At 45.9% G+C, this 13,601-nt stretch overlaps 1 protein-coding gene across 1 annotated transcript in view; it reads left to right on the top strand.

The window, feature by feature from the left end:
* slc28a1 (solute carrier family 28 member 1) overlaps positions 1-13,601 on the top strand; it is a 60,092-nt gene that overhangs the window by 12,696 nt on the left and 33,795 nt on the right. The window contains exons 2-6 of the mRNA XM_080216042.1: positions 5,509-5,590; positions 5,687-5,763; positions 9,853-9,944; positions 11,680-11,869; positions 12,789-12,930. Coding sequence (XP_080072168.1) covers positions 5,531-5,590; positions 5,687-5,763; positions 9,853-9,944; positions 11,680-11,869; positions 12,789-12,930 — 561 coding nt within the window. The 5' untranslated portion in view covers positions 5,509-5,530. The remainder of the gene's footprint in view (positions 1-5,508; positions 5,591-5,686; positions 5,764-9,852; positions 9,945-11,679; positions 11,870-12,788; positions 12,931-13,601) is intronic.

The following is a 13,601-nucleotide window of genomic DNA, read 5'->3' on the forward strand; positions in this document are numbered from 1 at the left end:
CCCATGCTTCCTTTTCTTGATACAGGGCTAACATGCACTCCATACCTCTTCTGTCGCGTTTCCATCCCAGACTGGCCTCCCAGACGCACAGGCATAGCAATTGCTTTTATTTAAGCTTTTTACAGTGTATTTGACCCATTCTACCCAGGCATTGGTCTCCTCATACCCAGTCTCTATTTCAAGGGTTTGTTTCAGGTTGTTTACTTCTACCACTCTTACTGCCCTTGGGTCGTTTTGGGGGACCTTATCATTCCGGTCGGGTGTTTTCAAATTTTTATCTACATAGATTCGGAAACAACATTTCAATTTTCTATCTTTCCCTCCCTCCTTTACCCTGATTCCAAATACTGCCTGGTGCAATTGTTGGTCCCTGGTCCAATTACCCGTAAAGAAGGGTCCACCAGCTAGGGAGTACCGGGAGAGGTTCTTAGGATCTAAGACCGGATCGCTTATCTTTTTCGGTCCATTTGGTCCCTTTTATTGTTTTATATATATATATGGGATTGCATTTCTTGTCTAGGCATTCTGATTTTGGCTGCATATGTTTCTGATGAAGGGATATTATGGAAGGGAGTTTACCCCAAGGATACTTTCCGTCGGCATAAAATTGTAAGGATTCTACCGAATATTTTCGCTGGCTCACCAGATCTCCACATACTACCAAAGAACACAGGTCTGTCTCTACCACCTGTGTTGTAGGGAGATCCAGAACTGTAACTGAGCTCATAGTGTTTCCCTTTTCCTCTTCTAACTTATCTGAATTATATCCCATACTTGAAAGGACTCCCTGGGACAAGAGGAAGGAGAGCATTATCCAGATTATCCCTTCCATTCTATCCCTTCCCCGTTACCTTTCAGGAGAGAACTTAATTCAAAACAGTTCCTTTCCCGTGCTCACGCCGCTACTAAAAATTAATTACTTAGAGTCTTTTAAATTTCAGCTTCAAAGGTTCTTCAGTCGGTTTGACCATCCACGTATTGGAATTATCTGGAGGTTTTACCGGTCCCTTGATTCTAGTATGATGTGTCCACCCCTTTTCAGCAGTCCTGATTGCTGTCTCAGTTGTTAGGAGTACTTGATATGGTTCCTCCCATTCCGGTTGCAGCTTAGTTTCTTTCCATGACTTTACCAGGACCCAATCTCCTGGTTGGATTGTATGTACTGTGAAGTCGAGGGGTGGAGTCTGCGACAATAATCCTTGTTTCCTAAGGGAAGATATCGAGGAGGACAGACCCAGTATATATTTCTTTACAAATTGATCATTCATTTCAGGAACCAGTAACTCCCCGACTGCTCCCATATAAGGCAGTCCAAACAGCATTTCAGAGGGGGATAAACCCAAATCCTTTCAAGGAGCTGTACGAATACGCAAAAGTGCTATTGGTAAGCACTTAGTCCAAGGGAGTTTCGTTTCTATTATCAGCTTAGATAAATGCTTTTTAAGGGTCTGGTTCATTCGTTCCACCCGTCCAGAGGAGGGTGGATGCCAGGGTGTGTGAAAATCCCATGATATTCCTAATCCTTTCATTATCCCTTGTAGCACTTTTGATGTAAAATGTCTTCCCTGATCAGAATCTACATTCTCTACCAAACCATATCTAGGCACTATTTGTTCGAGTACTCCCCTGATGTAAGTGGGCCATGATTTCCCCCATTACTTGTTTATTTACCATTTCTCTTCCATCTGGCAGTACCCATTTTCCTTCCTCAGTTTCCCTAGCTCCCATCTCAGTCAGCTCCTCTTTTTCCTTTTCTGTAAAGATTGGATTCGCTCCACGGGGCATTAGGGAAATAAGGGCCCGCATCCTAATTGGTTGTGGGTTTAGGGCTGCTTCTTTTGCTATTTCATCGGTTAGCCTGTCCACGGGCCTCTCCTTGATCCCTTGGGATATTAAATGTCCCAAATATAACACCTGTGCTTATCGTCTACTATAAAGAAAAACTTATCCTGTGAGTTCAAGTTCAAGGGGATGGACGAGAACTCGTTAGCTATATCTAATACTATAAATACTTTGTGGGACTATGATAATACCAAAATTTGGCCTTTGAACTCCAGGGCTGGAGTTTTCCCAGTGACACTAGGATCTGATGTCTTTCCCTGGTGTGAAGTATTTAAATTGGTCAATGGATTATTCACTGTTCCTCCCCTCGTTACCGGAGCAAGGTTACAGGCCTTCTCCTCAGTATTAAAGTCGCCCCCAGGCGCTGTGAGTTTCATGGTCATACTGCTGGGGGAGGGAGGTGATGTCCCCCTGCAGTAGTCTTCTAACACTTGGTTTTTGTTTCTCTAGTTCCCTTACTCTGAATTCTAATTCCTTAATCTTTTTTATCCTCACTCCACTTCTTAGTGGAAGTGCCTACTTGTTCAATTAGTCCAGCTAACTGATGTATTAACAATACTGCTATTTTCTTTGTTTGGTTTCTCTTTTCTAACTCTCTAATCTGTGATTCTGACGTTTTAATTCTCTCCTTGTTGTCAGCCCAATTTTTTTTTACCCAAGACTGAGATGTGTTCAATTAATCCAGTTTAAACCTGTTTAATTAATTCAAACTAAGAGAATTCCAATTATCTTAGTTCTGTCCTTTTTTTTCATTAAGCCGGCTTTCCCTCTACTCCGGTGATAACTCAGACAGATTCTTTCTTACTCACGTCTGAACATCACATCCCAGGCATCCTTCTCCAGCCTTTACACCCACTTCAAACTCCTGAGCTTCGCGTAGGGGGCTACCCGTCTTAACAACTGGTCTAAGGCTGGGTGTAAAGACAGATGCCTCCTTGTCTGTACGTGCTCAGCTCAGACCTCTCACACACTTTCACACTCTTTCATCACAGATGTGCACCTACTGTACTTTGATTCACTCCCTTAAATTCGGTAATCTATTCCGGAGCTCCGGTTGTGGCCATTCAACCGGACCCGTAAACAGATCCCAGGTTTCAGCACCAATTCTTGTCGGTAAAGATACCTCTGAGACTAATTGTGAGTCAAAGTACAGCAGTTTATTTAACAAAAGCCTGATTCAGAAAATCCAAAATAAGATTTATTTTTATCACCTTTAAATATCCTCACTAAATCAAGACCCTTGCACATTCTTACAATTCTGGTACAATAAAACAAAACATCACTTGGAACACAGATGCACGAAGAAATACTGAAAGCATTCTAATGTGCAATCTACATGTTTAATTATTTCTACAGCTCTGCCTTTGTAACCAACACAGGCAAGTACAAAATCAAATCTACTGTGTGCCTAAATGGTTAACTCTCCTTACAACTTTAAGATGCAATGTAATGCCACCTTTCCCACTTGGCAGAATTCAAATCTCTGTCCGATCCCTACATAATTTAGTAAACTTAAAGCAATTCACTTTGATTGGCTATACCTATTACATCACATGAGGGTCTCAATTACACAGTTACACCCTCTCTCTCTCTCTCTGTACCATACAGAGTCAGCCTGCTTGTCTCTTTTTAACCCTTTACTGATGGGAGCTCACTGGCCTCTAATAAATTTGACCATGTTTGATTCGGGTGCCTCATGTCGTGACAAATCCCTTTCTCCCTCAAACAGTCATATAGTCATGCACAATTCCAAATACATAACCGCTATTAGCGTTCTCCCCGCACCTCAGTAAAAGCCCATGTCAGGGTTCCCAGTTCCACTGACATACTTCTCTCTACTCTTTCTGCTCAGACCAATTGTAGATCCATCCCATTCATGCTGATCCATCTATATACTTTGTGACCCATCCACAAACTCCAGTGCCTCTAGGGGCACCTCCCTTATTCTACTTTCCTCTGCTCCCTCATCACATACTAGGTGTTGTTGGACCTCCCCCGCAGCCCTTAAATTAACATTATCCAGCAACTTGCATAGTCAATTTCTTTCTGGGACGCCGGCTGCTTCTGTCTCACATGTATATTAAGAATCTGACAAACCCAATCCTCATCCGAACTGTACTTTGGTCTGAAGACGGACGGACTTCTGATTGGTTCCTTCACCCAAACAAAACAACAATATTTTATCATTGTCGTCTTGTTTCTATCCCTAGTACGAGTACTAGAATCCCAACATCCTTCCCAACGGACTTTCTGGAGGGATGTTCCCTGGGGCCCCAATCCCGGCACCTTTCCCGGGGGACTTCTTCCAACTACCCCCATTTTTCCATGGTTTACCTACCACGACCCGGTCGCCAAGGCAATACTTAAAAGTCAATTTTCTTACCTTGGTCCGTGCACAGCGTTGCCCGACCACACGACGGTGCCTATCGTTTCCCCCTTACTCGTTCAGAACAACTTTCCTAGGATTCTCAACAGTCAGTGGCAGAGAGGCCCACCGATGAGCACCTGGGACCGTTCAATGTGGAACGGGACGCGTCTTCCCAGTCGTCACCGGCAACCTCCCTACCAGGGATGTTAGGATCCCGGACGAGCCCCCAATTGTGAGAAACGCAGCTCACAGTCAAACAATTTAGTCAAGTCAAGTTCTGAAGGAGCAAGATATTTTATTTAACGTTCTTGCAAGACCAGGTGTCCAATAAAATAGGCACACCTTACATAGATTTGCAGCACATTTTATACTTTTTTTACAAGCATTGTAATGGCTTTGCAATGTGTTGTTCTCCCCTAATTGGTGGTCTCTGTCCCATCTATGTGTTGTCATTCCCCTATTGGCTCGAGGTGCCTCTCAAGTTTCCATCCCCTCTATTCCCCATCTAACAATGTCTCCTGTTATCACAAGAGTGCATTAGCAAACTCATCCATCTTTTCCAACACTGTTACATGTCCAGTTCAGATTGGCGGTAATCAATCCTTTGCCAACTTAATCGCTGCTGTCCCGACTATCTCAGTGACCTTTTCCCCCTTTTATGCTTAGTTGTAAAAACAACACATCTTGCAGACCATTTGCTTTTTGTAACTTGGGCCTTTTACATTCCTTCAGGATGTGGTGTATGCTTCACTGCACATCACACCTCTGATGTTATCTCCACACCACAGGCAGTTTTTTTATTATCCCTAACTATTGCTGTGTTAGCAGCATCGAACCTTATGCCCTACGTTTGTGACTAAACTCACAGTTGTTTCCATAATGTGGGTTATCAATGTGCCTGGCTATATCCAGTCTACCTAACTTTAAGCTATTTCTCTATGCTGTACAGATATATGTGTTAACAGCATCTTTACCTATTGCTCACAATGCTAAATTGCTCCTTAGTGTCTCAGGAAGTGTAGATTAGATGGATTAGCCATGCTAAATTGCCCTAGTGTCCCAAGATGTGTAGATTAAGGGACTTGGCCATGCTAAATTGCCCCTTAATGTCCCAAAATGTGTAGGTTAGGTGGACTAATGGGATAAATGTGCGGGTAAAAAACTGCTCTTCAGAGAGTCAGTGCAGACTTGATGGGCCAAATGGCCCCTTTCTGGATTGTCAAGATTCTTAAACTCTGTTGCCCTCTGCAGTTCTGACATGTGACTATTTTCCTTTAATTATTGTATTTTTTTTACAGTGCGCTGCGGTGAATTGCGGAAATGGACAAGAATGGAAGCAAAGATAAGGACGGTGTGGAAAACCTGGGCTTTGAAATGCAGGTAAGTGGTTCGATTTGTCCTTCAGATCTCTTTGACCGCCTGCAGTCAGAGTGAGATTGTTAACTTTAACGGGACATTTGTGATTTGTCCCCACAGGAAGACATACAAGCCAGTCACACCGGTGACATAGAGTCTCCGTCTCCTGAAAGGAAAAGGAATTCCAAAATCCTGAGGTAGAAACCAATGGAATCTTAAGTTCTTTGCTTAAAGTACTAGCATGGTGTCCCCTGGAAGGACTATCGGAACATTCCAGACAGGAAGAGGTCCTTCATACCCTCTAGCCAGCTCCACATTTCCGTTAGATCAGGGTTGATCTGTACCTCATCCCCGTTTTCCTGCTTGCGTTCCATACTCCTCACCCAACAAGACCCCTGGGTCATTTCTCCAATTGCCCCAGCATTCAAAGACTCCAAGTAGGGAAAGTGCGATCTACAGTTCCATTCCCCTCTGTGAGAGGAAGGCCGTTCTGAGGAACTCCGACCGCATTTAAAAGGCAGGGTTTTCCAGTCTCGCCTGCTGGCTGAGTCTTCCAGTCCCACCAAAGGTTGACCTCCCCACACCCCCCTCACCCCCAATGGTGAGTTCCCCAGCAGCAGAACAGATGAGCCATGCAAAAGGCCATTGACGGGACTGGAAAATCTCGCCAACAGAGCCAATAGTGAACCACCCCCGCCACCAGAAAATACACCACAGGGCCTGGAAAATCTCAACCTAAGATTGCGCCATCTCATTTAGCTTCTTCATATCGATCTAATCCTTTCAATATCTGGGAACTTCCTGGTCAGGTCCCCCTTCTCGATGTAGGAGAACACAAGTCAAGGCAATGCGACCTGTGCTCATAATACTTTGCGCACAGTTTTCCAGCCGCTCTGAAACTGGAAAATCCCACGTGAGTTCAACACACCTTTCCACGATCTAGCCTTCGCCTGCTGTGATTCCCATGGTGGACAGAGCAGGGAAATTCATCCCTTTGAATCTGTCTTTAACAAGGACGGCATGGTGGCACAGTGGTTAACACTGTTGCCTCACAGTGCCAGGGACCCAGGTTCGATTCCAACCTTGGGTGACAATCAGTGTGGAGTCTGCACATTCCGCCCCAACCCCCAGTGTCTGCATGGGTTTCCTCTGAGCGCTCCAGTTTCCTCCCACTGTCCCAAGATGTGCGGGTTAGGTGGATTGGCCGTGCTAAATTGACCCTCAGAGTCAGTGGGATTAGCAGGGTAAATGTGTGGGGTTACAGGAGTGGGGCCTGGGTGGGATTGTAGTCCGTTCAGACTCAATGGGCCGAATGGTTTCCTTATGTACTGTAGGGATTCTACGGTAAGAAAGTTCTGCCCAGATCATAGTGTGAAAGGAGGTAGTTCAGATACTTGAATGAGTTTAAGATTGACAAGAAGGGATAATGATTTAGGCTATTTGCATCACTTAGGAGTACTGTGAATTGTGTGCAGGACATCACATGGGACAAGTTAGTGGAATGGGCAGACAGGATGTAATTTAATACAGAAAAGTATGGACTTTTAGGTCGAGGGAGCTCGATCTTTTCTCCCTAGAGAGACGAAGGTTGAGAGGCGGGCTGACAGAGGTTTATAAGATGTTGAGGGGTATAGATAGGGTGGATTTTCAGAGGCTATTTCCCAGGGCTAAAATGGTCGCTACGAGAGGGCACAGGTTTAAGGTGCTAGGGAGCAGGTACAGAGGAGATGTCCGGGGTAAGTTTTTCACTCAGAGGGTGGTGAGTGAGTGGAATCGGCTGCCGTCAGAGGTGGTAGAGGTGAACTCGTTGGGGTCTTTTAAGAGACTTCTGGATGAGCACATGGGATTTAATGGGATTAAGAGTTATAGATAGGCCTGGTAGGTATGGAAATGATCGGCGCAACTTGTGGGCCGAAGGGCCTGTTTGTGTAGTGTTCTATGTTCTATGATTCATTTTCAGAAGAAAAGTTCAAAGAGGAAACATAAAATAAGAGGTCCAAATCCAAAGGGGTGCAAGAGCAGTGCAGGGTATATGTGCTTACAGGGGCAACACGGTGGCACAGTGTTTGGCACTGCTGCCTCACAGTGCCAGAGACCCAGGTTCGTTTACCAGCTTGGGTCACTGTCTGTACAGAATCTGCACCTTCTCCCTGTGTCTGCGTGGGTTTCCTCCAGGTGCTCCAGTTTCCTCCCACAGTCCAAAAGACATGCTGGCTAGGTGAATTGGCTGTCCTAAATTCTCCCTCAGTGTACCCGAACAAGTGCCAGAGTGTGGCTACGGGGGGAATTTTCATAGTAATTTCATTGCAGTGTTAATATAAGCCTACATGTGACACTAATAAATAAACTTTAAGAGGGTGGCAGGACTAGTTGAGAATGTTATTAATAAAGCATACGGGATCTTAGGCTTCATAAATAGTGGCAAAATAAACCTGTATAAAACACTAGTTTAGCCTCAACTAGAGTACTGTGTCTATTTCAAGGCAAAGATGTGAAGGCATTAGAGAGTGTGCAGAAAAGATTCTTGAGAATGGTTCCAGGAACGAGGCACTCCAGTTGCATGGATAGATTGGAGAAGTTGGGCCACTTTCCTTGGAGAAGCAAAGGATGAGAGGAGACTCAATCAAGGTGTTCAAAATCCTGAGGAATATGGAGAATCGGGAGAAACTGACCCCATTGATCGAAGGAACAAGAACCAGATCCAACAGTTAAGCAGCAAGTGCAGCAATGCACTTCTTCACGGAGTGAGTTAGGATCTGGAATCCCCTGCCTGGGGACAGGATTACAGGGAAAAGACAGGTGATTGTAGACAAAAGTCATAGGTAGAAGAAAGACTTGAATAGGGCACTCACTGAGTGTTAAAATGGACGGTGTGGGCTTGTAGGGTCGAAGGGCCTGTTTCCTGTGCTGTGTTGTTCTTTGTTCTTTGATTGGCACTAGGTCAACTTTTTAATAGAATTGTAGAATCCCTACAGTGCAGAAGTAGACCATTCGGTCCATTGAGTTTCCCCACAACCCCACATATTACCCCACTAATTCCTCTAACCTAAGCATCCCGGGACACTAAGGGGCAATTTAACATGGCCAATGCACTTAACCCACATGTCTTTTGGACTGTGGGAGGAAACCGGAGCACCCGGAGGAAACCCATGCAAGACACGGGGAGAATGTGCAGACTCCACACAGACAGTGACCCAAGCCAGGAATCGAACCCAGCGCTGTGAGGCAGCAGTGCTAACCACTGTGCTACTGTGCTGCCCTACTTCAAAGAGCCAGCACGGGATATGATGGGTTAAATAGCCTCCTCCTGTGTCAACATTCTATAATTCTGTAGCTGGTCTCTCGTGTCAGGAGAGGGCAATATTTCTGCTGCTTGGCTGGAGGATTGCCTCATCTTCGCCTGATGGAGCGGGCATCGGATTGGAGGAAGGTGGGCAAGAGGGGACCCTCCGGGTGGTAACCAGTTGACCTCGCAACACAACTGAAGTGTTGACATCCTGCTAAAGAAAAAAGAACAAAAAAGGGCTGAAATGTTTGCTATGAAATGACACAGGTTTAAGGTGCTGGGGCACAGCTACAGAGGAGATGTCAGGGGTAAGTTTTTCACTCAGAGGGTGGTGGGTGAGTGGAATCGGCTGCCTTTAGTGGTGGTGGAGGCAAATTCGATGGAGTCTTTCAAGAGACTTCTGGATGAGTACATGAGACTTAATAGAATTGAGGGTTATACATAAGCCTAGTAGGTATGGATATCATCGGCACAACTCGTGGGCTGAAGGGTCTGTTTGTGCTGTAGTTTTTCTATGTTCTAAATAAAATTGCAGCACAGGAACAGGCCCTTCGGCCCTCCAAGCCTGCACCAACCATGCTGCCCCTCACCCTTCCAGGGACTATATCCCTCTATTCCCATCTTATTCATGTATTTGTCAAGACGCTCCTTAAAAGTCACTACTGTATCCGCTTCCACTACCTCCCCCGGCAGCGAGTTCCAGGCACCCATCACTCTCTGTGTAAAAAAACTTGCCTTGTACATCTCCTTTAAACCTTGACCCTCGCACCTTAAACCTGTGCCCCTTAGTAATTGACTCTTCCACCCTGGGAAAAAGCTTCTGACTATCCACTCTGTTCCTGCTCCTCATAATCTGTTACTGTTTGGCTTTGATGCAATGAGATGATTCCTAGAGACACAAGTTTTCAGTTCAGCATCTCAAAAGTTACTCAGGTCATAGAATCATCTAGAATCCTTCACTCTGAATGACCGGTTGACATATGACACTTCTCTTTTTCAGTAAAGTTTCCAAGTTTTTCTCAAAAGCAAAGACAGTGTACGAAGCTCACTCTACTCGGGTCAAATGTATCATCCTGTTCGTAATCATTTCACGTAAGTGTTCCTGACTGGGGTCAGAGGTCAACTCAGTAAATTGCATTCTGGATTTTGGTTCTGCTCCCAGTGACAAGGTGAAAATTTCGCTCTTTTATGAATTGCAACTTGGGACAGTCTTCACTCACCCCATTCGGAATATTTTTATAGAGTTTTCCATCTCAAGTAGGCTCCGCGTTATACTCCTGCTGAGTAGGCCTCACTCAGAACATCTCTGAGAGTAGCGGGAGAGGGAGGTTAGGGCAGCGCAATGGGAACTGTTCCTCTATTGGTGCAAACAGAGGTCCAAATAGGTCCAAACTGCCTCATATTAACATCTACAACAACATATTCTCATTTATCTAACATCCAGAGCAGCAGCACTATAAAATCAGGTCTGACACCAGGCCACATAAGGAGCGAGTTCAACATTTATTTGTTAGTGTCACAAGTTGGCTTACATTAACACTGCAATGAAGTCACTGTGAAAATCCCCTAGTCGCCACACTCCAGCACCTGTTCGGGTACACTGAGGGAGAATTTAGCACAGCCAATGCACCCTAACCAGCGCATCTTTCGAACTGAGAGAGGAAACCGGAGCACCAGGAGGAAACCCACGCAGATACGGGGAGAATGTGCAAACCCTACACACTCAATGGCCGAAGCTGGGAATCGAACCTGGGTCCCTGGCACTGTGAGGCAGCAGTGCTAACCACTGTGCCACCATGTCAGATGACCAAACCAAAGATATACACTGGAATGTTACTATCTACCCCCCCACCCCCCCCCCCCGCACCCGCCTGCCCGCCACAGTAATCGGAGCAGAGGGGTGGACAATGGGAAAATCTGTTGACCTCCAGCGGGATTTTCAAACCTCAAAGAACAAAGAAAATTACAGCACAGGAACAGGCCCTTCGGCCCTCCAACCCTGCATCAACCATGCTGCCTGGCTGAACTAAAACCCCCCTACCCTTCCGGGGACCATATTTCTCTATTCCCATCCTATTCATGTGTTTGTCCAGATGCCCCTTAAAAGTCACTACCGCATCCGTTTCCACTACCTCCCCCCGGCAGTGAGTTCCAGGCACCCACCAAGCCCTGTGTAAAAAACCTGCCTTGTATGTCTCCCATAAATATTAAGGTGTGTCTTAAAGGAGTAACACAAGGTAGTGAGGCAGAGAGAGGTAGGAAGGGCGTTCCAGAGCTTAAGGAGCCAACCAAAAGCACAGCCCATCAGGAGTGAATAAAATTAGGCATTCTCAAGAGGCCAGAATAAGAGAAGTACAGAGATTGTGGAGATTACAGCGATAGGGAGGATCAAAATCCTCGAGGGATTTGAAAAGAAGGATGCAAATTTTAAAATCATCGCTGCCACGCGGTTCGAGGCTGGCGTCCGCTCAGGGTTGCGAGTTTCTGCCACGGGGATGCTGTGTGACTGAACAGGTTGATTCCTAACCCACCATTCTCTGGACACAGGGAGCTGGATGTCCCATGAGGCAGAGGAATCCAGGATTTATTTCCTTCTATCCCCTTCTTTGCTGCTACTCTGGTTCATGAAGATGGTAAAACGTGACGCAGCCCAGCGGGCAACCTATCTCCACTCTGAATGATTCATTGCGAATTCCTCCCAGCCATTAATGACAATGTTGCTTCACTTCAAGGAGAGGTTCAGATTGTCTTTGAAAAGAATTTTTTAAGAAACGAAAAGGAAAAAAAAAATCACTTAATGTTTTTGTTCTGTTACTCTCCGACCCAGTCTTTTTAGCATTCCTCATTGCCGCTTGCATATTCAACTTCCAGCGAGCTCTCGCCCTCCTCGTCATGACCTGTGTGGTTGTTTTCTTCGTCATTTATGACCTTGTAAAGAGGCACTTGGGAAAACAGATCATTAGGTTCTTCAGCCCTGTGTCGTCCTGCTTCCAGAAGTATTCCAGGTGGTTTAAAGGGTAAGTCACTTCCAAGTCAAATGAAACCTTCTCGTGTTGGGGTGGAGGGGAGACAATGGCCTAGTGGTATTATTGCTACAGTATTAACCCAGAAACTCAGCTAATGCTCTGGGGACCTGGGTTCAAATCCCACCACGGCAGATGGAATTTGAATTCAATAAAAAATATCTGGAACTAAGAATCTGCTGATGACCACGGAACAATTGTTGGAAAAACCCATCTGGTTCACTACTGTCCTTTAGGGAAGGAAATCTGCCGTCCTTGCATGGTCTAGCCTACATGTGATTCCCAAGCCACAGGAATGTAGTTGACTTTGAACTGCTCTCGCACATCTAGGGATGGGCAATACTGGCCCAGTCCCGCGAATGTATTTAAAAAAAGCTGGGTTTTAAACTTGTAGTATCTACCTTGATCCCACTGAATGATATAAAAGAGACTTGCAGGACAACAGTATCTGTTCATGCCTACAGGACATCCTAGTAGGACATGCCTATCTGTTTCTTCTCTGTTGTGATAAATATTGGTGAGGAATCTCCTTGCTCTTTGTCCAGATAGTGCCCTGAGATCTTTTACAGACAATTGGGCTGTGATTTTCAAGCCATGCCTCCCAAAATCAGAACATCTCACCCGAGCTCAATGGACTCTCTTATTGTCCGCCCCTCGCCTGCTCCAATTCCCATGGCGGGATGGCCGGTAAAATTCAGGCCTTGAGACTTGAGCTTAACATCTCACCTGAAGGTGAGCACCTCCAGCAGTGCTGCACTCCCTCAGTACGGCACCGTGCAGTCAAGTGGGCACACACACCAAGGACAGGCTACCTCATGGTGTTGGACCTCATTCTCTGAAACAGCGAAACGAATTATGTTTTAAGTAAAGAATCAGGCCCGCTGTTGACTTTACGCTGGTTTCTTCCTGGCAGGATATTTGCTTTGCTCGCTTTGGCAGGATTGATTGTCTGGCTGGCCATTGACACAGCTAAAAGGCCAGAGCAGTTGATTTCCTTCGGAGGATTGTGCCTGCTGGTCTTCTTACTCTTCATCTTCTCCAAGAGCCCTCTGTCGGTGAGTCACCTCTTCCCCATAGGGATCTGCCAAATCCATCCCAATTCCAGGAGGGCCTGTCACTGTGGTCAGGGGGAGAGTGGTGGGGGGGGGGGAGCTGATGAGAGTGATTACACAGACACAATGGATGGAGATCAGAGGCTCAGACAATTTTCCCAGCGAGGCCTTTGTTCTGCGCAAAACATTTTCCCCAAGGTGTGGCCAGTATGATGGCACAGTGGTTAGCACTGCTGCCTCACAGTGCCAGGAAACCAGGTTCGATTCCCGGTTCGGGTCACTGTCTGTGTGGAGTTTGCACGTTCTCCCCGTGGCTGTGTGGGTTTCCTCCGGGTGCTCCAGTTTCCTCCCACAGTCCAAAGATGTGCGGGATAGGTTGATTTGCCGTGCTAAATTGACCCTTATTGTCAGAGGGTATTATAAGGGTAAATGTGTGGGGTTACAGGGATAGGGCTTGGGTGGGATTGTTGTTGGTGCAGACTCGATGGGCCAAATGTTCTCCTTCTGCACTGTAAGGATTCTATGAATCTACAATGGTGTGGAACATCTGGCTGATTAGAGGGAGCTAGAAAGTTCAGCAACTCTGGAATGGCACTGTTGGTCATAATACAAAGTGGCCATCCCAGTAGAGAGTTGGACATAGCTCAGAAGAATAGGGACCAGGTCAGAAACGC

Source organism: Carcharhinus amblyrhynchos, chromosome 32 (assembly GCF_965287045.1).
Source record: "Carcharhinus amblyrhynchos chromosome 32, sCarAmb.v2.hapA, whole genome shotgun sequence".
Lineage (NCBI taxonomy): Eukaryota > Metazoa > Chordata > Chondrichthyes > Carcharhiniformes > Carcharhinidae > Carcharhinus > Carcharhinus amblyrhynchos.